Source organism: Lissotriton helveticus, chromosome 5_1 (assembly GCF_964261635.1).
Source record: "Lissotriton helveticus chromosome 5_1, aLisHel1.1, whole genome shotgun sequence".
Lineage (NCBI taxonomy): Eukaryota > Metazoa > Chordata > Amphibia > Caudata > Salamandridae > Lissotriton > Lissotriton helveticus.
In genome coordinates, this window is record NC_136065.1 from 740,712,865 (window position 1) to 740,738,901 (window position 26,037).

The 26,037-nt window shown below is 49.1% G+C and overlaps 1 protein-coding gene across 2 annotated transcripts in view; it reads right to left on the bottom strand.

Annotated features, from left to right (window-relative positions):
• Positions 1 to 26,037, bottom strand: part of LOC144754887 (hexokinase-1) — a 1,510,469-nt gene that overhangs the window by 1,411,774 nt on the left and 72,658 nt on the right. For both annotated transcript variants that reach the window (XM_078643208.1, XM_078643209.1), the window contains exon 2: positions 19,486 to 19,648. In XM_078643208.1, the coding sequence (XP_078499334.1) occupies positions 19,486 to 19,648 (163 nt within the window). The remainder of the gene's footprint in view (positions 1 to 19,485; positions 19,649 to 26,037) is intronic.

Below are 26,037 nucleotides of genomic sequence, written 5' to 3' on the forward strand. Positions count from 1 at the left end.
CAGGCTACACTGTCCAGTACTTCAACTAGAAATTCCACCAGAAAAACACACAAATAGCACAGCCTGCCCAGTTTCTCCCATAGAGAAACTTGCCTCTACCGGTAAAAGCCTCTGGAATGATAGAGAGGAAGGCATGGACAGACAAGCCCCATAGGCTGCCATTATGTGGCTTAAATAGGATACTGTGCCTTTAAGAGAACTTTCCAGAACTTCTCCCAGTATCCCAGAATGCACAGCAGGTCCCTCTTACTTTCAGTTCTTTTTTAAGGCGTAACACGCTAGACCTGTAGCATTCCTTACATGAACATCTCTCTCCACTGGGGAGGCGGGCCAGCGCTTATGACTATAACAGAGATACCCCTACTACAGAACTGGCGTTACAGGACAGAAACTACTCCTTCTGTAGTAGGGAATCTCTGGGTATAGTCATAATCTAGTGAATAGAATGGCAAGCCCATCCCCACACCAAAGCGGTGGTGGAGAAAAGAGAAATAAAACCACTATTGTGGGAACAGATTTCGCAGCGAAGCTTGCCCAACCTGAGCATCTGCCCTGGCATCAGAGTCCAGGCAGTAATGCTTAGCAAAGGTATGGACCGACTTCCAAGTGGCCGCCTTGCAGATTTCTGCAATTGGAACATTACGGAGCAAAGCTGTTGTGGCAGCTTTGCCCCTGGTGGAATGAGCCTTAGGTTTACCCCCTAAGGTCTTATTAGCTTTTTGGTAACACAACTGCATGCAGGACACAATCCACCTAGAGATAGACTGCTTAGAGGTCGCAAGACCCGTCCTGACCGATCCATAATTGATAAACAATTGGTCTGACCTACCTACGAATATCTTTGGTTTTATCCAGATAAAATTTCAACACCCTCCTAACATCCAGGGAATGTAAAGACCTTTCCGCTGGAGATGAAGGATTCTGAAAAAACGTAGGCAAAGTTATGGTCTGGTTGACATGAAAATCAGAAATAACCTTTGGAAGAAATTTAGGGTGAGTACGCATAACAACCTTAGCAGCATGAAATACAGTATAAGGTTCTTGGCAACACAACGCCTGAATTTCACTCATCCTGCGGGCCGATGTAATGGCCACGAGGAACGCCGCCTTCCAGGACAGGTGCTGCAACGAAGCCTTATGAATAGGTTCAAAAGGCTCCTTCATCAATCTGGACAGCACCACATTCAATTCCCATGAAGGCGAAGGAAGCCTGACAGGAGGGAACACTTTCTTCAAGCCTTCCAGAAAATCTTTGATCACAGGGATCTGGAAGAAGGAAGTCTGTGAAGGGCATTTCCTGTAGGCAGTCAATGCAGCGAGATGAACCTTAATGGAATGGACATTAAGGCCAGACGCGCCAAATGTAGAAGGTAAGGAAGGATGACATCTTCCTTGCAGGTCGTCGGATCATAGTTCTTGGACTTGCACCAGATACAGAACCTCTTCCACTTGTAAGCATAGGAAGTCCAAGTGGAAGGTCGCTTGATTCCTTCAGTATGTCCATGCAATCTTCGGGCAGATTCAAATGGCCATATTGCACTATCTCAGGAGCCATGCCGCCAAACTCAAAGACGAGAGGTTGGGGTGCAACATCTGTCCCCCGAACTTCGTGAGAAGGTCCGGCCTGCACGGCAGCCGTATGCGAGGAAGGAGAGACCGGTGAAGCAGGTCCGTGAACCACCACTGTCTGGGCATTTCCGGGGCAATCAGGATCATCCGCGCCCTGGACTGGGACAGTTTGATGAGCACCGCCGGAATCAGGGGAATGGGTGGAAAAGCGTCCAAAAAACTGTTCGACCAGTTGATCCATAGCGCATTCCCCAGCGTCCCCTGCTGGTAGTACCAGGAGGCGAAGTCTCGGCATTTGCTGTTTTCGGCGGTGGCGAACAGATCTACGTCTGGAGTTCCCCACCTTGCGAAGACTTCTCCTAGTACTTCGTCGTTTATGACCCATTCGTGGTGTTCCTGAATCAGTCTGCTCAGTGCGTCCGCCTGAACATTCTGCACACCTGGCAGATGGGTAGCCGTTATCGTCAGTCCTCGGGCCAGAAGCCAATGCCAGATCGCCTGCGCCTCCTGTGACAGAGTGCGCGATCTCGAACCCCCCTGCTTGTTGAGGTAATACATCGTGGTCGTATTGTCCGTCTGTACAAGCAGAGAGTCGGTCTGAAAGGACGGATGAAAGGCCTTCAGTGCCAAGTGAACAGCTCTGAGTTCCAGGGAATTGATGTGATACGTGGCCTCCAGCGGGGACCACGTTCCTTGAATCTGTAATTCTCCGGAGTACGCCCCCCAGCTGTGGAGAGATGCATCTGTCACGATAGTCTGCGTGGGAATGTCCTTGTGAAAGGGAACCCCTCTCAGGAGATTCTCCGCCGAACACCACCACTTCAGAGACTGAAGAGCATGCAGAGACAGTCGTATCTTGTCGTCCCAAGATCCTTTCCTCTGATCCCACTGGTCCTCCAAGCACTCTTGCAATGGTCTCATGTGCAGTCGTGCGTGTGGTGTTAGGAAGATACACAAGGCCATCGATCCCAGTAGAGAAGACACCGTCCTCACTGTTGTAGATGGAGTGGTCAGAAGAGCCTGAGCCTTCCGAAGGAGTGATAATCGTCGCTTCTCCGAAGGAGACACGCTTGCTGACAGCGTATTGATGGAGGCTCCCAAGTACTGTATGCACTGGACCAGAGTCGGGACAGACTTGGACATGTTGATGTGCAACCCCAGCTTGTTCAGGAGAACGCACGTCTTCTGGAAGGAGTAGTTTCTGTCCTGTAACTCCAGTTCTGTAGTGGGGTATCTCTGTTATAGTCATAATCTAGTGAATAGTCCCGCCCATGTGCGTGGACCCCGGCAATCAAAAATAATCTCTTAAGTTGACAGAAAATTGCAGAACTGCAAAGACACTTAAGAGAAAATTTAAAGACAAATAATGCAGCCTATATCCACAGGCTACACTGTCCAGTACTTCGACTAGAAATTCCACCAAAAATCCACAAACAGCAAAGCCTGTCCAGATTTCCCTTGTTTTTACTGCAAAACCCCTCAGAAATGATAGAGAGGAAGGCCTGGACAGACAAGCCCCATAGGCTGCCATTATGTGGCTTAAATAGGATACTGTGCCTTTAAGAGAACCTTCCAGAACCTTCTCTCAGTATCCCAGAATGCATAGCAGGTCCAACTTACTTTCAGTTCTTTTTGAAGGCGTAAAACGCCAGACCTGTCGCATTCCTTAAAGGAACATTTCTCTCCACCGGGGAGGCGGGAGGGCGCTTATGACAATAACAGAGATACCCCTACTACAGAACTGGAGTTACAGGACAGAAACTACTCCTTCTATAGTAGGGGATCTCTGTGTATAGTCATAATCTAGTAAATAGAATGGCAAGCCCATCCCCACACCAAAGTGGCGGTGGAGAAAAGAAAATTAACGCCACTATTGTGCGAACAGATTTCGCAGCGAAGCCTGCCCAACCTGAGCGTCTGCCCTGGCATCAGTGTCCAGGCAGTAATGCTTAGCAAAGGTATGAACCGACTTCGAAGTGGCTGCCTTGCAGATCTCTGCAATCGGAACATTACGGAGCAAAGCTGTCGTGGCAGCTTTGCCCCTGGTGGAATGAGCCTTAGGCTTACCTCCTAAGGTCTTATTAGCTTTTTGGTAACATAGCTGTATGCAGGACACAATCCACCTAGAGATAGACTGCTTAGAGGTCGCAAGACCCGTCCTGACAGATCCATAATTGATAAACAATTGGTCAGACCTACGAATATCTTTGGTCTTATCCAGAGAAAACTTCAATACCCTCCTAACATCCAGGGAATGCAACGACCTTTCCGCTGGAGATGAAGGATTCTGAAAAAACGTAGGCAAAGTTATGGTCTGGTTGACATGAAAATCAGAAATAACCTTGGGAAGAAATTTAGGGTGAGTACGCATAACAACCTTAGCAGCATGAAATACAGTATAAGGTTCTTGGCAACACAACGCCTGAATTTCACTCACCCTGCGGGCCGATGTAATGGCCACGAGGAACGCCGCCTTCCAGGACAGGTGCTGCAACGAAGCCTTATGAATAGGTTCAAAAGGCTCCTTCATCAACCTGGACAGCACCACATTCAATTCCCATGAAGGCGAAGGAAGCCTGACAGGAGGGAACACTTTCTTCAAGCCTTCCAAAAAATCTTTGATCACAGGGATCTGGAAGAAGGAAGACTGCGAAGGGCATTTCCTGTAGGCAGTCAAAGCAGCAAGATGAACCTTAATAGAATGGACATTAAGGCCAGACTGCGCCAACTGTAGAAGATAAGGAAGGATGACATCTTCCTTACAAGTCGTCGGATCATAGTTCTGAGACTTGCACCAGATACAAAATCTCTTCCACTTGTAAGCATAGGAAGTCCTAGTGGAAGGTCTCTTAGACTCCTTCAGTATGTCCATACAATCTGCAGGGAGATTCAGATGACCATATTGCACTAACTCAGGAGCCATGCTGCCAAACTCAAAGACGAGAGGTTGGGGTGCAACATCAGCCCCCCGAACTTCGTGAGAAGGTCCGGCCTGCACGGCAGCCGAATGTGAGGAAGGAGAGACCGGTGAAGCAGGTCCGTGAAGCACCACTGTCTGGGCCATTCCGGGGCAATCAATATCATCCGCGCCCCGGACTTGGACAGCTTGATGAGAACCGTCGGAATCAGGGGAATGGGTGGAAAAGCGTACAGAAAGCTGTTCGACCAGTCGATCCATAACGCGTTCCCCAGCGTCCCCGGTTGGTAGTACCTGGAGGCGAAGCCTCGGCATTTGCTGTTTTCGGCGGTGGCGAACAGATCTACGCCTGGAGTCCCCCACCTTGCGAAGACTTCTCCTAGTACTTCGTCGTTTAAGACCAATTTGTGGTTTTCCTGAATCAGTCTGCTCAGCGCGTCTGCCTAAACATTCTGCCCACCTGGCAGATGGGTAGCCGTTATCGTCAGTCCTCGAGCCAGAAGCCAGATCGCCTGCGCCTCCTGCGACAGGGTGCGTGACCTCGATCCTCCCTGCTTGTTGAGGTAATACATTGTGGTTGTATTGTCCGTCTGCACAAGGAGAGAGTCGGTCTGGAAGGACGGGTGAAAGGCCTTCAGGGCCAAGTGAACAGCTCTGAGTTCCAGGAAATTGATGTGGTACGTGGACTCCGCCGGAGACCACGTCCCTTGAATCTGTAGGTCTCCGGAATGCGCTCCCCAGCCCTGGAGAGAAGCATCCGTCACGATAACCTGAGTGGGAATGTCCTTGTGGAAGGGAACCCCTCTGAGGAGATTCTCCGCTGAACACCACCACTTCAGAGACTGAAGAGCATGCAGAGATAGGCGTATCTTGTCGTCCCAAGATCCTCTCCTCTGATCCCACTGATCCTCCAAGCACTCTTGCAACGGTCTCATGTGCAGCCGTGCATGTGGCGTCAGGAAGATACAGGAGGCCATCGATCCCAGTAGAGAAGACACCGTCCTCACTGTCGTGGATGGAGCGGACATGAGAGCCCGAGCCTTCCGAAGTAGTGATAATCGTCGCTCCTCCGAAGGAGACACGCTTGCTGACAGCGTATCTATGGAGGCTCCCAAGTACTGAATGCACTGGACTGGAGTCGGAACCGACTTGGACATGTTGATGTGCAACCCCAGCTTGTTCAAGAGAACGCACGTCTTCTGGAAGTGTGCTTGCGCTTCCGCGAAGGAGGAGGCCTTGATCAACCAATCGTCCAGGTAAGGGAAGACTAACACCTTGTTCTTCCTTAGGTGCGCTGCTACCACCGCCATGCACTTCGAGAATGTTCTCGGCGCAGACTTCAGTCCGAATGGCAGTACTGTGTATTGATAGTGATTGGCGCCGACTTGGAATCGCAGGAACTTCCTGTGTTTGTGTGCAATGGGCACATGGAAGTATGCATCCTGTAGGTCTATGGCACACAGCCAGTCTCCCCGTTGCAGCTGAGGATAAATCTGATGCAACGACAGCATGCAAAACTTTTCTCTGCGAATCCACTTGTTTGCTTGTCGAAATCCAGAATGGGCCTGAACTCGTTCTTGTCCTTTTTGCAAACCAGGAAGAACCGGGAGTACAGACCTCTTCCTCTTTGAGACAGAGGTACGTCTTCTATCGCCCTTTTCCTTAACAGGATATCGGCCTCTGCCTGGAGCTCGCGCAGCTGAAACTGCGAGCTGACCGGAGGGATTGATGGAGGCGGGCTGGTGAACCGAAGACTGTATCCATTGCAAACAATATTCAGCACCCACTTGTCCGGAGTAATTTTTCTCCACTCTGCCAGAAAAAACTTGAACGCTTCCCCCCCACCGGAGTGGGTAACGGATGTAGGGGAAGTAAGCGCTCAGGGCCTAGACCCGGCCTGGCCTTTAGTCGCTGTTGCCGACTGTTGGCCGCCTCTGCCTTTCTGGCGCTTCTGGAACGGTCTTCGGAACTGCTGCTGCTGTTGCTGCTGTCTTGAAGACTGGCCACGCCCTCTGCCCTGTCCACCGAACCGTCTCTGGAACGGACGGTACGACTTCTTGTTATCCTTGGGTTTTTCCAAACCCACAGCCGTGAGCGTTTTTGGCCTCCGCCTTCATGCGGGCCATTTCGTCATCCGCATGTTTTCCAAATAGGGTTTCGCCAGAGAATGGTAGATTGGCAACCCTTTGTTGTGCGTCAGGTTTTAGCGATGTGAGGCGGAGCCAGGCGTGTCTTCGCTGGTTAATCCCATGGCAGAAACCATGCGCAGCCAGCAGGGAAGAGTCGGCTGCGGCACTGATGACCTGATTCGCCACCAACATCCCCTCATTCAACACCTCTTGGAAATCTTCTCTCTTCTCACGCGGCAGATGTTCCACAAACTGCTGGAGGGATTCCCAGAGGGCTCGGTCATACCGCCCCAACAAGGCCGTGGCACTCGCAGCCTTCATGGAAGTCGCCGACGTCCCACAAACCTTTCTCCCAGACGAATCCAGCCACCTAGATTCCTTATCTGGTGGAACTGTGGAGGACGGAGTGGTGGCATGCTGTTTACGAGCTGCCGTCACAATCACAGAGTCTGGAGGGGGTTCCACCCTTAGAAAAGCCGGATCCGAGTCGGGAGCCCGGTATATTTTCGGCAGTCTAGAGGGGGCTGCCTTAGTCACCGCTGGGGTGAGAAAAAGGTCCATGGCTGGATATTCCAGGCCCGGTACCAGTGGTAGTAATGGCCGAGACAGATGTTTCTGGTGCAGCGTCTCGAAGATCACCGATGTCTTGGGCGTGGGCACCGTCAACGAGATGCCCAATTTTGCTGCACCGCGCAAAAGGACGTCATGGAAAGACACCAGATCATGAATCGGTGAAACCCTTGTTTCCGGGGACTCCGACAAAGTCGGAGAATAGTCCCTGGTCCCTGAAGACCTTGTCCGGGAACAAGACCTGTGCCTCCTGTCGTGCCGTCTCGACCGTGTGGATGACCTGTTGCGCGATTGTTCCCTCCTCCTGGAACGTGATCGCGATCTCCCAGTACGTGGACGCTCTGCAGGTTTCCGTGGAGGCGTCTTCCGTGGCCTATCCTGGGGTTAGGTTTTGGGGTCCCCTTAGGCGGTGTAGGGAGCGGAGGCAGTGACACCGACCTCGGCGGAAGGACAGGAGGTATCTCCGACCGAGGAGCGGGCCCATGAGGAGGGAACGGTGGCGGTGGTTGCCCCGCGGGAGGAAGTGGTGGTAGCGGAGGATTGATGGGAGGATCCTCTTTAGGTAGAGGCGGGGGCGTTTTAGGCCGAGGTGGTGTATAAACCACCGAGTACACCGAGCCCGGTGACTTCTTCGGTGGAGGTGACTGCGAACCAGCCCCCTCCAGTATGTGAGCGCCGCCTCCGTCGTCCTTCACCAGACCCAGTGTGACTTTTGGTGCCAGAACTCCTTCTGCGCCGCTTAGGAGAGGCAGAAAGTCTCAGAGACACCGATCTCTTTCTTCTCGACGTCGAGCATCGCTTTTCCGGCGTCGAACGTCGACCCCGCGACTCCGGCGTCGAACGCCGCCTCCTCGACGTCGAGTGTTTCTTCCTCGATGCCGAACGCCGTGACGACGAACGGTCAGTCCTCGACGACGAACGGTCAGTCCTCCTCTGCGCCGACCGTTTTCTCGCGGTCCTCGACGTCGAGGATCCCCTCGACGCAGACCGTCTGCTCGAAGGCGACCGGCGGTGTCGCTTCGACGGCGAGCGCGATGCCTGTCGGTCCTTCTTTGACGTCGATGGCTCGACGCCGACGTCGACGAAGAGGCCGTCGGCGGTGATCTCAACGGCGGCCTACCCAGGCCTTTCGACGTCGATCTTCCACGCTGTCTCGACCCGGAGAGATGGGGAACACACCGTCGTCATCCCTCTCGACTTCGACGTAGATGCAATCGACGTCGACGGAGACCGGGACCGTTTGCAGGGCTTCCTGCCTCTGGGGAGCTCCCCAGAGGCCTCAGCAGAGACAGAGGGAGCCTTCCCAGCCTGCCCAGACCCACCTGCAGCCGTCTCTCCTCTAGGCCTTGAAGCCTAATCTTCAGCCTGTCCCTCAGGGTCCTTGTTGAAAAGGTCTGACAGATGTCACATTCTTCAGAGACATGTGCTTCAGGGAGACAGAGTATGCAGACGTCGTGTGGATCAGTCTTGGCCTTCTTCCTTCCACATGCTGGGCACTTGTCGAAGAGAGCAGGCATTTTAGAGCCCTAAAAAGCCTGAACAAATACACAGGAGTGAAGGGAAACTCCAAGTGCACAAACACTTTTAAAGCCAAAAGTGCACAAAATTCCAATAAACCCTTGAAAAAGGAAGAGCTCAATGCACCAGGGTCCCGTTAGCAGGAGCCGGAAAAAGGAACTGAAAGTAAGAGGGACCTGCTGTGCATTCTGGGATACTGGGAGAAGTTCTGGAAAGTTCTCTTAAAGGCACAGTATCCTATTTAAGCCACATAATGGCAGCCTATGGGGCTTGTCTGTCCATGCCTTCCTCTCTATCATTCCAGAGGCTTTTACTGGTAGAGGCAAGTTTCTCTATGGGAGAAACTGGGCAGGCTGTGCTATTTGTGTGTTTTTTTGGTGGAATTTCTAGTTGAAGTACTGGACAGTGTAGCCTGTGTATATAGGCTGCATTATTTGTCTTTAAATTCTCTCTTAAGTGTCTTTGCAGTTCTGCAATTTTCTGACGATTTAAGAGATTATTTTTGATTGCCGGGGTCCACGCACATGGGCGGGACTATTCAGTAGATTATGACTATACACAGAGATCCCCTACTACAGAACTAATCTTCAAAGATCATGGCAACAGTGGCTAGCTGCTTCTAGTATTATGTACATAGAACTAAATTAAAATTCATTAAATCATTCAAAACGTCACAACACAAAGATGATTTACTGTGATTTAATATTGCATCACAGAAAAAGAATCAAACAAAACAAACGAATATGAACTTAATCAACATTGGTATACATTGGCGCTCAGAGAGAGGGGGGGGGAGGAGTGAGTGCTTCATCTGTGCCTAGATTGTGGTTTATTTTGTACATTGTTATGTCAAGTTGAAGACCGGATTGGTTCTATATTATTTGGATGTACTTGAACCACATTGCCTGGTAGTTCGGACTGGACTGTTCCCATGAGGCACAGGGTCAGAGCTGATTTGCATATAGCCAGTGTCTAACCCAGGGTGGTGTGGAGTGCAAAAAAACGATGGATTTAGGCCCAGATCTTTTACTGGGGTGAATGTATGACATTGTTCTACATTCTGTCCATCAACTGTGTTTTTCGCAATTTTCACTCCGAGTGGGCTGGGTATGCTCAGACGTGAGTCCCAGGCTCTCCACACCACTGGAGTCAAGCTATCCAGGCTGATGAAGGCTGATAGCCAGAAACCGGTCCTTGGATGCATGATTCCGGTCTGGGAAAGACATGGCTTGGTAGTTCGGACTGGACTGTTCCCATGAGGCACAGGGTCAGAGCTGATTTGCATATAGCCAGTGTCTAACCCAGGGTGGTGTGGAGTGCAATAAAACAATGAATTTAGGCCCAATAAAACAATGAATTTAGGCCCAGATCTTTGTACTGGGGTGAATGTATGACATTGTTCTACATTCTGTCCATCAACTGTGTTTTTTGCAATTTTCACCCCGAGTGGGCTGGGTATGCTCAGACGTGAGTCCCAGGCTCTCCACACCACTGGAGTCAAGCTATCCAGGCTGATGAAGGCTGATAGCCAGAAACCGGTCCTTGGATGCTGGATTCCGGTCTGGGAAAGACATGGCTTGGTAGTTCGGACTGGACTGTTCCCATGAGGCACAGGGTCAGAGCTGATTTGCATATAGCCAGTGTCTAACCCAGGGTGGTGTGGAGTGCAATAAAACAATGAATTTAGGCCCAATAAAACAATGAATTTAGGCCCAGATCTTTGTACTGGGGTGAATGTATGACATTGTTCTACATTCTGTCCATCAACTGTGTTTTTTGCAATTTTCACCCCGAGTGGGCTGGGTATGCTCAGACGTGAGTCCCAGGCTCTCCACACCACTGGAGTCAAGCTATCCAGGCTGATGAAGGCTGATAGCCAGAAACCGGTCCTTGGATGCTGGATTCCGGTCTGGGAAAGACATGGCTTGGTAGTTCGGACTGGACTGTTCCCATGAGGCACAGGGTCAGAGCTGATTTGCATATAGCCAGTGTCTAACCCAGGGTGGTGTGGAGTGCAAAAAACCGATGAATTTAGGCCCAGATCTTTGTACTGGGGTGAATGTATGACATTGTTCTACATTCTGTCCATCAACTGTGGTTTTTGCAATTTTGAAAGTCAGTCTTGGCCTTCAGCAGTTCCCCATGTGTGTCAGGGAAGCTGATGTAATGATGCATTCTCTGCATCATGGCCTCCAGGAACTTCCTGAAGAAATGGGACAGGCACCTCTGGGACACCCCACCTATCGCAGCTATTACCCCCTGGTAACTCACAGATGCAAGCAGGTGTAGGCTGCAGAGCACCTGCACATGTGGTGGTACGGCGTGCACCCTTGGTGTTGGGTGCTCCAGGAGTGGGTGCAGGTCCCTAATCAAGTCCAGGATGGTGTGGGGGTGTAGCCTGTACCTTTGCAGGATCTCTGCCTCAGTAAGTTGGAAGAGTGTGATCCGCTGTCTGTAGACTTGCTCCTCCCGTCTCCAGATCCTCTCTCCTGCTGCCTGTAGCCGTAGCCGCCTTGCTATCACATAGAATGCCGCCATTCTGGTCACACTGTTGCATTTTGGGGCCTTTTTAGGGCTCGCAAGCGAAGCGTAGCGAAAAGCCCTTTTAGTAGGGTTTCAAAAATGGACCTTGAAATTCCACACAGCTCGTGCATGTGCATTTCAAGGTCCATTTTGATTGGGCTTTGCGTGCGTGCTGTTTTTTAACAGAACACGCAATAGGCCATAGGCGGTCGCGTAGCTCCGCCTATGGCCTATTGGTGTCTGTTACACGCACCAAAGCCCATATGTCTTCAATTATCACGGCCAGACACGTCCGCGATAATTGAAGACATACGCTCGTTTTTTTTGGGATCCATTTCACAGCAAAGCAACTTATTACACTTGGATCTCCCAAGCTGGTCATGGCGCCCACCTGAACCCCTCTCCTCACAAAGCCCACTCCTGTGGCCCTCGGGCACGCTTCAGACCACATTTTGCGGCCCCTGCGAGCACCCATTGGCACAGCCCACCAGCAGACCCCGCTCTTGCATCTTCTGAGGAAGAGGTTTGCGCCGTCGGAGACAAAGAAACGCCTTTCTCCGGGGAAAGGACGGTTCACTTCTTACCCATAAAACATGCTCCGCCTGGAGAGTCGCCGCCGCGCTCCTGGAATCCGTGGCACGCGACAGAAGGTAATCTTTACAAATACCGAACAATAATGCTGACAGACGCAAGAGCGACGGGCCTGGCTCGGCGTCAAACTAATATTGAAATGGTGTCTGTTTAGGCCCATAAAACGGCGAGCGGAGGAGCGGCGCGAAACACGACAAGATCCCGGGGGACAGCACTACCTACAGACACGAGCGTTAATGAGAGGCAGCAGCACTTCGTGAAAAGTGGGCAGCATCTGGGAGCTGCGCCAGAAGTCGGGGAAAGCACTCGGAAAACTGGAAATATGGACACCGCGGCCAGGGGGTGCTCAGTCTGTCCGTTTCGGGGGGGGTGAACCATCACACCATCATTGCAATGGCAATGAGATAGTCCTGTGGGTTAAAGCGCTTGTGTGTGTGTGCATATGTGTGACCTCAAAGTTGTTTTCATTCTACTTGAGGTGTTTAAAAGTGTGAAGAGCTGTGGAGCCCGGCGGCAGATAGGATATTTGCATGTCCATAGCAGCATCTAAAACTTCAGAGGCAGTACATAGGCCAGACTTCTGCATGTAGTGTGTATTTCAAACAAACCTACAAAAGAAAGAACGTGAAGAGAAGGTGCATGGACAGGATGTGGCCTAACGGCTAGAGCGCTCGATCTGGAAGCTGGGGAAACCGGTTTGAGTTTGCCATCAGCTCAACATCCTGTGATTCTGGGCAAATCATGCAATCTCCCTGTCCCTAACAAAATTAATGTGACCTTGTGTAATGTTAATGGTGCTCATGTAAGCGCTCTGACTCTTCCGGTGGCGCTACACAAAACTTCAACAGCAGCAAAAAGTTACATGAAGATTTCCTGGAGAAGTAGGACAAAGGGTGCTGTGGGCAATGAATACTCCATCTTACAACCAATAGAAAATGCTGACTTTCGACAATTGGTAGAATGAATTTTGATGACGAAAAGGGGAAGTGGAGTTCACAGGGGTGGGTGTGTACAGGGAGTGATGCACATTTTACTCTCACACTCCACCTGCCTCTGAAAGAAGGCTGCCAGCTGACCGCTGCTATTACCCTCTCTCCTCCTTCCCTTTGTCATTTTGGGGGAGCAAAATGAACAACAATAGTGTTACAAATCAAAGGTTTCTCTACACCGCACAAGGGCCACCCAGCTCTTGGCCTGTTTTTAGGTCTCGCTGAAGCCACCCAGTTAGGGATGCTTTGGCGAGATTAAATTAAGGGCTTTCAAAAGTGTACCCAAAGGCGGATTGCCTACAGTGCATGTGAGCCGGGCCCGTGCACATAGCACACTATTTGGCAGCCTGTGAGCCTCAGCATCAGACTTCAAAGGAATGCGCTCCCCCGCCACAGCAATGCCGAGAGCTTGTTTTATGGGGACTTGAAGGGAAGTTTGGTTGACTATGGGGCAGACATCTAATTTATTGGCTACACAGCGTGTTCGCAGTGACTTGTTTTATTTTAATTACATGAAATCATAGCTGCTGTGCGTCTCTCGCAACTTAATGGATTTTTTATAGCTGGTATTTACCTCTGTTTCTTTATTTTGTATATTGCCATTACATATTGCCATGCAAACTCCCGCACGTATGTAATGTTTTCCAATATTCATTTTCCCATAGTTTATGTTCCCAGGAGACTCACCCCACACACACAATCCGCGCACCCTCACACACTCCGCGCACCCTCACACACTCTGCGCACCCTCACACACTCTGCGCACCCTCACACACTCCGCGCACCCTCACACACTCCGCGCACCCTCACACACTCTGCAATGGAACATACACTCCAAATACCACTCAGTGCCACATAATTACTCTGCACTCAATGCAACATACACTCCAAATACCACTCAGTGCCGCATAATTACACAGCACTCAATGCAACATACACTCCAAATACCACTCAGTGCCACATAATTACACGCCACATAATTACACTGCACTCAACGCCACATACACTCCAAATCCCACTCAGTGCCACATAATTACACTGCACTCAATGCAACATACACTCCAAATTCCACTCAGTGCCACATAATTACACGCCACATAATTACACAGCACTCAATGCAACATACACTCCAAATACCAACCCTTTTAATAGCGCCAGCCCAGGGGCCCATTAAAATTTCTTTTGTGTTTACCCCACGAGCCAGGCACTTTTTAACATCACTCGTCGATAACCTCACCACTCACGCACATAAAACAAAAACAAAAACCCTCACACACACCACACATAGTCAGTGATTAAGTGCTCCCGCGTAGTCGTAGGTCGTAGCACGCCGCATCCCGTAGACCCCAATAATGAAGCATGACACCAAGGGTCCTTTTGGTGTGTGAGGGGTATTTTAACAACACTGGGTACTCCTAACCATAGTTGCGAAACCCATCTGTCATAAGAGAGGATTCTTTTTGTTTATGTAAACTTGCTAGGGAGTACGAATCCACAAAGGCTCTCTCTCCCCTCCTTGTTAAACTGCATAGTTATAGGCAACATAATTACACTGCACTCAATGCAACATACACTCCAAATACCACTCAGTGCCACATAATTACACACCACATAATTACACTCTACTGAATGCAACACACACTCCACACAATACCACTCAGTGCCACATAATTATATGCTACTTGATGGAAAACAAAAAAGTAGCTGAGCACAAGAACTCAACAACACCAATTTGGTGTGTTTAGAAAGCCCTCACTCACCGACCTAGTCGGTGACATGCTTCATCATCGGGCCCCACTGGGTGTGACCGAATGTCACCCCAGTGTGCTTCAACGCCAGATTTACTGCGGAGCGGGTAATGTGAAGGTGTGAAGGCTAGGTTATAGATTTACGTGGATAGAGTGATGTGGTGACTTAAAAATGGCTTGTGTGTATCAAAAATTGATTTAATGGTTGATCACCAAGGGCATATTAAAAAATTTGTTGGTAAACAAGCTCAACTAAATCGGATGGCCTGTTTCCAATAACATTACGTGAGCGGTCAACATGTTTCTGCCAATGTTGGTGTAGTTAACCTGGCATTCGTCAGGACCTAGAGTGATTAAACCCCGGCGGTATGGGCACGCTAAGGCCCACCCTACCAAGGGACGTGAAAGTAAAAATATCTGTCGAAGTGCACTGAAAAGGTGGCTTCACCGATCAAAAAAACGGGAGGCACAACCCTGCTGGTCTCAGAATCAGAGACTCAAAAATTAGATGCACTTGGAAGGAGAGAAAATATCACCCCATAGACTGCGGGAGGGGGGTGACGGCGAGACGCGGTCTTGAGGGCTGGTCAGGTTTACACATGGGTGCCTGGCGTCGTGGGCGATGTGCCAAATACGCCGTCACCCCCCCGGTGTTGTTGAGTTCTTGTGCTCAGCTACTTTTTTGTTTTCCATCAAGTAGCACTCTTTTGTTGTTATTTTTCTAGTCAGAGTGGGGAGTAAGAGTGCCCTGTCTACCCTACCTCTCTTTTTGTTGATTCACATAATTATATGCTACATAATTACACTGCACTCAATGCAACATACACTCGAAAAAATACCACTCGGTGCCACATAATTACACGCCACACAATTACACTCTACTGAACTACAACATATACTCCACACAATACCACTCAGTGCCACATAATTACACGCCACATAATTACACTGCACTCACTGCAACATACACTCCAAATCCCACTCAGTGCCACATATTTACACCGCACTCAATGCCGCATACACTCCAAATACCACTCAGTGCCACATATTTACACGCCACATAATTACACTGCACTCAATGTCACATACACTCCAAATACCACTCGTTTCTATATGTGCATTTGTCTCTGCAAGTACGTCTCTTCTCTGTGTGTGCATCTTTTTCTATGTGTGTCTCTGTCTGTGTGTGCGTCTCTAAACGTGTCAGTCTCTATGTGTGCGTGACTGTCTGTGCATCTCTGTGTGTATGTTTCTATGTGCGTGTCGGTGCATGTGTCTCTCTGTATGTTTGTCTCTGTGTATATGTCTACTGTTAGCCTCTCTGGCAATATAAACATGGCATGGGAAAGCTATAATACACATACTTACTCCACAGATACATACAAACCTGCCATTCCCTAACACACACAGTGCACAAACCAGCAAACATATCCAGCTAAATATAAACAATGCCAAATTGTCTAACTCTAACTAATGCGAGACCTGTTGCATTGCAAATGCTCGTTTATAGCCTGCACCTGGTTACTACCTACTTTCAATCCATGGTAATTACCGACTCTTAAATACCGAATTTCATGAAATTCGGTATTTTAGAAGTTACCTACATCTCTATTCGCATTTTTACTGTTTCTTATTTACTGATTCGGTAAATAAGAATTCGGTATTTACCGACGCAGGAAATACCAAATCGGTGAATACCGAATCGGTATTTACCGATTCACATTTACCGAATCAGTCTTTTTTGGGCTCCTACATCTCAATAGCCTAAATACCGGTCGGTAACTGCATTTTTACCGAATTACGGCCGTTACCGACCGGTATTTAGCTACCTACATCTGGCCCATAGTCCCTAACAGAAAATGAGAACACAAAAATGTATATGTGCCAGCAAAAGCACATATACAAGGTGGGAAATAAAGCTGGTAAAAAACTGGCATGGTTGGATAGGTTAGATGAAGAGAGTAGATAATCAGAAGGACCTGAAATGCACCTGGGGAGATGGGGAGTGGGGACAAAGATCTCAGAGACAATTTAGGCATACTTCAAGGACCTAATTTAATTTAATTTAATTGTGGGTTTATATAGCGCTAGGAATCGACTCCCGGAGGAGTATCTCCACGCTTCGACCGCTGGGGAACCCGTCCTGGCTCACCCTGAGAGATGGTCCCTGATGGGTATCTCTAAGGTGCGACCAAGCATCCCCGGCGGTCTGGGGGGGCCGTTGTGAAGATGAGGCAAGCTGATGCCCAGAGTTGCCGAGTGTGGTTTCTGACTAGAGTAGGCACCGAGGCGAGAATTATCGAGTCCGCTGACCCTGGTCCACGACCCTGCCGCGTCGGGAATCGAACCCTGGTCCCGGGCCGTTCTCTGCTTACGGGTCTGCCGCCTCTAACCAGTGAGCCACACTTCTCCAACCTACATGGGACATTACGATTCTCCAAAACTAACAAACAGGATATTGTTGATGCCCGCACTCAGTTGGAAACAAAGGAAAGGTCTAGAGGGGGCACTAAAGGGTGAGAAGATTGCAGATGCAATATAATGACTGCAGGGTGGGGAGGTTCCGCTGCCTAAAGGGTAACCAGTCAGGGAAAGGGACTGTTAGCACTTGATCTGCATATGGCCAATATCACACTCATTAGAAGAGAAGCCAAGCACCCCACCATGGATTGTACATCATATCAGCCAATCTCGTTGATAAATATAAAGACTAAGATGTTAGAAAAGTCTTTGCAATAAGAAACACACATGTATGGATATCCTTATGCACCAGGACTAGTGAGGCCTTATGCCGGGGTGAGCCACTAGATACAATCTTAAGGGTTCCAGAACATTCTTGAATACACCAGTATGTTGACTGAACAGATGGTGGCATCGCTCTTGAGGAGAAGGCATTTGACTCAGTAGAGTGGATCTTTTTGTTCGCTGTCTTGCACAAGATGGGCTTTAAAGTGCATTTAATTTCATGGGTTCGACTATTATACACAGAGCCGATGGACAGCATGTGAGTGAATGGCCAGTTGTCAGATCCGTTTCTACTAATGAGAGGTACAAGGCAGAGGTATCTGTTGTTGTCTGTAATCTTTTACTGAAAGAGGTTAACAGCATTGCAGTGGTCTGTTTAATGTGGGATTTGAGGGGTAGGCAGAAGGTTGACAAAGTGATTGATTACCTCAAAAGTTTTCTACTGCCAGTTTCATTAATGGTGTTGGTATAGTACTTAGCTTTGGCCGATGTAATGATGGCTGGATGTTTCATGAAGAGACTTCAGTAGTGTAAGATCATTGAGGTCTGAGGTTTCGGTTTTTCTTCGACTTTCTTTCCTGTCTACAAATAGAGCAATTATTGTTGGCAAGGTCTTTGGAATGCCAGGGTACTAAAGACTGAAGTCATTAAATGTCAGATATTTAGGGCATCATTACGATGCTATGCAGTCAGATAGCCGACCGCTATCGTGGCAGTCAGGAGTCTGCCCGACAGGCAGTCGGCGGTCCGACCGCCACATTAAGATGCACCCGCTGTGATGGCGGTCAGAAACGGCTCCATACCACAGCAGTTTGTGCTGCAGCCACAGAAAAGGGTAGCCAAAGAAGCTGCTGTGGCATGGAGCACCTCCAAGCACATGTGGTGGATGGCACATGGTTTATGGAGGTGTGTGGGGTCGCCACATGTGCCCACAGGACCACTTTGCTGTGGCCCATGAGGGGGAAGGGCCCTGTTTGGGGCCCCCAAAGCCTGTTTCAGACAGCCTTATCATGGCAGTCTATCCGACATGAAAGGGCTGTCATAAAGGGGTATCATAATTCCAAGGGCAGTGCATGCCTCAGCACCGCCTCTCGTCGGGACTACGATTCCGACCACCGCCCTGTCTGGATCTAAGATCCTGGCGGAGGCGGCAGTCTTCCCTCTGAAAGCTTGTGGTCTGACCGCCGGTTGGTCGGTCGGACCACCACTGACAGTGGCAGTCCCACCGACATCAAAATCAGGTCTTTAGTTGGTAAGGCTAGAGATTAATTTGAGATTGAGGTTGCCACTGGAGAAGCCTTTGAAGGTTTGTTGTACTCTTTTGGGCTGACCTCATTGTGTTGGTTGGATGCTGAGCAGGGAACTTGGATAGCGCGGTCTTAGGACCAGTCCAATGGTTTGGGATGGCTGGTGACGGTGAGAAAATGAGTCTTTTGTTGAATGGGGATATACAGAAAAAAACTGTCAATGAGGTTCAGAAGGACGATTCTTGTATTTTTCAGGTTTGCGCTGTTTGGGAAGTCACCCAGGATAAATGAAGTGGCGAAGCGGTCTGAGAATTCACCAATTAAATAATCGTGTCCAGGAGGCCAATAGATGAGATGTAAGTTGTTGAACTGAGATGCTGAGTAGAAAGTGGTATGTGAGGCGAATCAGAGAGTTAAGTGTTAATTGTGTGCCTAGGGAGCAGAACAGGAGAATTTACATATAATGGTGAAGCCTCCTCTCTTTCTATGTATGAAGGTCTGCATGCTTAATCATAAAGACTCCACGAACAAGAATGCTTATGATGTGTGATAGGTAAGCCCAGTTTCTGAGATGAAAAGTGTGTCAATCTTGATATAGGTAATGAGGTTGCCAATGTTTGGAGCGCAGAATACTGCAGAACATTCAGTAATGAGCACATGCTTGAATGTCTGTTTGGAAGTTTATGGGTATGCAGATTAACACCATTGTTGCGTGATTAACTGACGATACGATGATCAAAATAGATTAACATGGACAAGAAGCTAGCGCTAATCATTCAATACTCTATAGATCGCTCTTCACAAATCTATCTGAATCACACACCACTTTGTGTTGCTTGTGTTCCCTAGGCCAAGGCGGAAACCATAAATAGCCAAGGCGTTAACTATAAATTGCTACAACATGAATTAAACAGCTGTAGTTATTGTAAACTTGCATACCTGTTCCATCAGGAATCGATCTCACGAATGTTGGCAACATTTTAACTGAAGCTGTTGGATTGAAGTCCCTAGAGAGACCATTCTCCATCTCTGTGCGAAAACGTGCCATGATATCCAATATTGTTTCATCAGAAAGTCGCATGGCATAGAGGTATTTGTCAATCTGAAAACATACCAGTAAAAACATTTCGGATAAGAATTAAAAACACATATGCAGTGTCAGAACAGCTAGCCACAGGCAGTTTCTTTTAGCCAAATTAAATTATTTTTGATAATTTTAGTGTTACCAAAAATCAATGTAACAAGTACAGTGAACAATTTGAATGAAAATGATTCACTGGATTGAATTGTACATCAAAAGTACAATGAAGTTAACAATATCATATAAAAGTAAGTGTGTAAATTGGTACATCTATAGGCTGTATATTGTCACTCAAATTCAGGTTCAAATTCTTAGATTGTATTACTGTAAAGTAAACTGTCCCTTTAATAATAAAAAAAAGATGATGGAGGGAGAGCTTGGTCACGCTTAAGATAGCTGCCCTTGAATCTTACTCCGCAGACTGGTGTCCCATGGTAACTATATTTTTGCATTGTGGAGTGTTGCTGATCATGCTAAAAAGAACCCACTACAAGATTAAGAGGACTAGAAGGTGCCAGTAGATTCGCTAGCCGTGAACATATTCTTGCTGACTTACTGTAACCGACTGAAGATTATTCCCCCTCACTCTCCTGGCGTGTCTGGCACTGTGATGATGTTGATGGAGCCAAATTTCATCAAGATTAAGCATCGCTCTGTTATGTGTTTCAGACAGACTGCATTTAAAATGGCACGCAGATTTTGGTGCAAGTGAAAACACATGGCACATGAAACATGAAATGAGGCCTAGTCAAATGCTTTTTAAAAGTGGCACTTTTGGTGCATGCAAAGTGAAAGACATGAACTGAGTCCTGGTCAAAATGCTTCAGTCTGAAATGCTTTTATTTAAAACCCATCCTCAATGAATTAATCCAGGGTGGAAAAATGTGTTTAGTTTAGATTTAACCTCACTATAGAATGTACATTTAATTTAAGAAATGTTTTGTTTTTTTTACTTTTAAAGTAGTACATAATTCTATGGCAGGTCTGGAGGCGAGGATTATGCTGTAACTTCCTTTATTCCTACAGCCAGCAGTGTTCGACTCAACAATCAACAAAAAAAAACTAGCACTCCCAAGGTGCTCTGGTCAGACCATAGTGTCCACCAATCAGCATGCCCCGACATCCCCGAAGGCGTGTGCTTCCCGGGTCACCTCCTCTTTCTTTCCTGCTGGCACGCAGTTAAGTTAGTTTTCTCTACTTCTCTCATGTTTGTGGTGTTTGGACTGTATTTGAGCTAATTTTTGGCTATATATGTAGATACAGATCACTTTGTGGATATTTGTTACAGGTGTTAGCAGTGCTTCTGTTTCGTGACCGTTTGGTTCCCACACTGTCATACGCGAGCGCGTATGTCTTGGGAGCGCTGTTAATGGTTTAATTTAGGGCTGCTCTTGCGTTTGTACATATTCAGTGCTATTTTACCTCGAGGGTGTGGGTTTCTTTCGGGCGCCGGCTCAGCTCTTTCAGCGTGCGCGGCGGGGGGTCATCTCGCTATGGGCCTGCTTGTCGGCCCGTAGCGGTTTCCCGGTCACTCCGGTGCTCGCACTGTGAGGCGGCGCCAGTGTGCAGATTGTTCTCGCTTTGGTTTTAGAGGGCTGCGGGAGCGTTCGGAAAGCTTTGCTCGCGGCCCTGCTTCATCACAGTTGCACGTCACCTCGCAGGGGGCTCGATGTCATCTCGCTGGTCCTTGCTGCTTCCGGTAAGCGGGGTCCAGTGAGTACAAGCGCGCCCGCAAGTGTTGGAAGGCGCATAGTGCCAGCTCTGCGGTAGTGTCTGGGACAACGACGCCTGCTAGCAGGTTGACAGCTTTATTGGCAGCTCCACAGCAGGACACCCTTAAGGGTCGGATTTATTGACATAGCTGCCAGGTTTCAGATTGCGATGTGTGACATTTTCATAATTTTAGTGTAATGAGTGACATTTCAAAGACTATGAGTGACACTTTCTCGCAAGCAAAGTCAAGCAATGAAGATGAAGGAAACAAACAAATATTGGAAATTACTACCCACTGAGCAACAAAAAGCTCTAATTGCTTCAAAGCACCAGAAATGGAAGGACACTAACGGGACACAGACTGCATGACAGCAGTGCTCAGCAACAGAAGACAGGCCCTATAGGTGCTCTGGTTTCTGGATGGTATGGGCATAGCAGACAGGTTTTCAGTTTGCCCATGTGTGACATTTATAGGCCTTTAGTGTATTTAGGAGTAACATTTCACTGGTTAATGTTTGACACTTTGTAAATAATTCAAGAAATCTATCAATAGTTTTTTTCTTGCAATTTTCCTTTTTTCATAACTTCTTGTAACTAGCCCTTGTCATAACCCATTGCCCTGCAGTACGCTTTTGACAAAAGCTTTCACCAATATTCATTTTCCTTTACAGACCCAAAATATGTTAACATTCTTGATGGCTGCAGAAGTAATTACTATTGTAAAGCAGTGCCACTCATTATGACCAAGTCAGAAGATAACTCAATTCCGATAATAATGTCATTAGACAAAGAACCAAAAATATACCTCTAACAAATGCACACTGCTGCTCTTTTGGACAGTATCATTTTTGTACTAACCTCCTAATTATTAAGGTCCCAGGATGGCAACTGTTCCCGCTGGTGCTGCGGCCGGGCTCTGTTTTGCTGCTGACGACGTAGTACAGAGGGGCATCTAAGCTCCTTGGGTGTGTGACACTTAGGTGTGAATTGAAGAGCGACTTCCGAGACACAGTCATTATGTTGTTTGGGGGCGGGCCGTCAGGAGCACGAGAGCCATGTAAAAGATATGCCCTTGCCTGACTTCCTGTGCCTGCCTCAACGAAAACAAAGTCATCTTGATTCTGCACCGTACCCGCTTTGCTACACAGGGGCTGCGAAGCACTACAGCACCAATTTATGGGAGCAGATACGAGTAGGCCCAGGTGCCGGCCAGCTCAGAAACCAATTTCACCACTTTGGGCCAAGCGAGCACTTCCTTGATACCTGATAGTTCCCACATGCTTGCTGAACTTGAAGACGCAGGATTCACGTTGTTGCAGAGGACCTTACCAGCCACTGTATGTCGGCCTCAGTTGACATCTGTCTCCTCCTGCTGCAGCCCGGGCCTCCTACCCCAAACCAGTGCCTCTCCAAGATCGACGGGGCAGTGCAGTGTCAGTGCATGTCAGTTTACGGAGCCTGACTCTGCTTCTATTCCGCCTCTATTTTAAAGGTCTGGCTGAAAAGAAGCGTAGCATGTGTCTAACTCAGCACACCAAATTTAACAGACAGAGTCTGTTGCGTTGTGCATCATGTTTAGCTGTGTCCCGTAAGTTGTTTTCTGAGCCTCACCTTTATGCGTGCGTGGTACTCAGCATACCTGCCAAAAGTGGGGCTTGGCTCCGGCTGATTGCAGGAATTGTTTTTTTTTTTTTTAACCGCTCTTTTGACAGACTGCTCTGCGCAGAATTAACTTACACTTGGGCTGGCAAGTGTTCTAACTAGCTGATCTTCCCTGTCGGTTTGGTCTCCCCCTACGTCAGAGGGGAGATTACAAATACAGCATGAAGCTAGCTAGCTCAGCTCCCCTGTCGGTTTGGTCTCTCCCAGCTATAACGTGCTTTGTTATTTTGCGCTCCCAAATTCAGCTATAACCTGCTTTGTTAGTGCCTGGGAGTATGTCTATGCCTCCCCTCACGGCCGGTGATTGACAGCAATATCTCGTATGCTGAGAGAGGGGAGCCCCTCCCTCCCCCTGCAGTGTGTGAGTAAGCCCCGAGCCCCCGGCGCCGCATTTAGTTTCCAGGGCTACACAGCAGGCAGCTGAGCCTGCCTGGGCAGAGTGCAGATACTTTGTAGCGCTCAGAGCCACTCCACAGAGGCTGAGAGCAGTTAACTATTTAGGAACTCTGGCTCAGGCAGCACAGCACGTCTCGAGCCGCAGTCAGAGCCCAGGCACAGGCGCCGCTGGTGGCGCGCCTGGCACTGGTGGCAAAATGCGTAACAATGCATTTCATTGCGGTGATGCGGATCACCGCACTGAAATGCGTGAGTGTCACACCTGTTGCGTGACGCTTGGCAGGACTGTATTGCCGTGAGACAATTTGCGAGAGGACAGCTTCTGAGGCTCGCTGGCTGTGGCGGGGGTAGGCCCAGACTTTAGACACCCGGTGATTATAGGGTGAGTCGCCCCCCTTTTTTCTGACCAGCCACCGGGCGGCATAAAATACAGCGCTTCGCGCCTTAAACTCCTGCCTTCTGGGCGTTATACCAAAGGGTTGCAGTTTCCCTGTGACAGCAATACTCTGCCAAGAGATGGAGACTGAATATTCAGAGGAAGAGACCCTCCAAGTCATTCTTATGGATGACGAATTTTGCGATGTGGTGGACTCATCCATCCATAAGGCCGTAGAAGCGGCAATGGGGCCCTTCGAACGACATATTATGAAATAGCTTATGCCATCCAAGCTGGGCAGTCCCAGCGCACTGAGAAACGAGAGCTGGCTAAAGAGCCTGAACAAGGGGCGTTTGAGCATCTGAAGACTGCATTCCTGGCAAAAACTCAGCGTTTGGAGCACAATTTGACCCCGGAAACACCAGAAGAGCCGCATTTTGTTGGTGATGGGGACGATGATTCGGAGGGAGATTCCCTGGACGAGGCGAGCCCGTCTACCTCTTGGTATCCCAACGCTTCCCCATCGGAGCCTTTGGCTCAACCTGAAGGACCTGTGGACATGCTGGTCCCAGAGGGCCTGGTGCATCCCAGATCATCTGTGTGGCTTCCATCGCTGAAGGTGTCTGCATTTGTGGCGAGTCGGCTCCGCAAGCCTCTTGAAAAGGAGGTTAGGGCCTGCCTTAGGGCTGAGTGCCCTCGACCGGCTCTGCCAGGGAAGGTAGCCACAACTCCGGAAGTCTACCAGAAAATGGCCACTTTCCTTCAGAAGTATATTAGAGACCCCAAAAAGGATATCAACAGGTTCTAGAAAAAATGCCAGGACAAGCTCCTTGACATCACTGGCCCCCTCACGAAGATTTTAGAATTGGCCGAGGAGTCCAAGGCTTCGGGATCTGCCTTATCCCCTGAACGCATCTCTAATTGGGCTCAAAGGGCAATCGTTTTCTTAAGAAACGCCAACTTCGCCCTCTCTACGGAGAGGCGCCGTTCCTTTTTGCTCAAGGTGGATCCCAAGCTCGGTGACTTGGCCTCTTCAGAGGCGGGCACAATAGCGGATGGTGGCCTCTTTGGAGACCCTTTTATAAAGCAGTTGACAAAGTTTGTTTCTACTTTCACATCGCTAGACAAGGTGCAGACTTCAATCAAGAAGGTGTTCCGTCCACGTGTTTGTCAGCGCCGGCCGTGGCAGGGGCCGCTCGGCCTGCAAGTTTTACACGCAAGGCCCTCAGAGAGGCGGAAAGAAACCCGCGGATCCAGGACGGCAAGAGTTCTTCCAGTCCCGCCAGCGTTTCAGAGGTCGAGGTGGCAGAGGACGTGGCCAGCAGGTGGCCGGTTCAGGTGAGTGCATTTCCCCTGTCACAATTCGGGGTGGGGGGCAGGCTGGCCCTTTTCGTGAGCAATTGGAAGTCCATTACCTCAGACGCCTGGGTATTGAAGACTGTAAGGGGTTTCCAGATAGTTTTACGGATTCCCGGTACAGGAAACTCGACTCTGACCGATGCTTTTCGCACGGGACACGGCCAATCTCATAGACAGAGAGGTGGCGGAACTCTTGCGGAAAGGGGCGATAGTCCCAGCCCCCTTTCACCCATGAGGTTTTCTAAGCAACATCTTCGTGGTAGACAAGACGGATGGCGGTCAGCGCCCCGTCATAAACCTCTAGGAATTCAACCAGTTGTTGGTCTACCTACACTTCAAGATGGAGGGAATACATCTTTTGCACAATCTCCTACAACCCGGGGATTGGATGGTACGCTTGGATCTGAAAGACGCGTACCTTACAGTGCCCGTGTTTCCCCCTCACAGGCGCTTCCTCCAGTTTATATGAAGAGATCTGGTGTACAAGTTTGCGGCCCTTCACTTCGGACTCTCGTCAGCACCGTGGTGCTTCATGAAAGTCCTCAAGCCGGTAGTGGAGACGCTACGGGGGAAAGGTCTGCGCCTCATCGTCTATTTGGATGATACCTTGTTGCTGGAATAGTGTCCAGAGCCGTTGGCCGATCGTCTCAAAGACTCAACAGACTTGTTGCAGCACCTGGGCTTTGTCATCAACGACAAGAAGTCCCTTCTGGTCCTTTCCCGTCAAGTGACCTTCCTAGGGTTTACCATCGATTTGGTGGCTGGGACCCTCAGTCTTCCTCCCAGGAAGATCGTCAAGATCCAAAGGGAGCTCCGATGCACCTTGGCCCGCCCTTTCAAGTCGCTTCGCCAGATAGCGAGGGTGGTGGGTTTCTTGTCCTCGTCCATCCAGGCGATTTTCCCA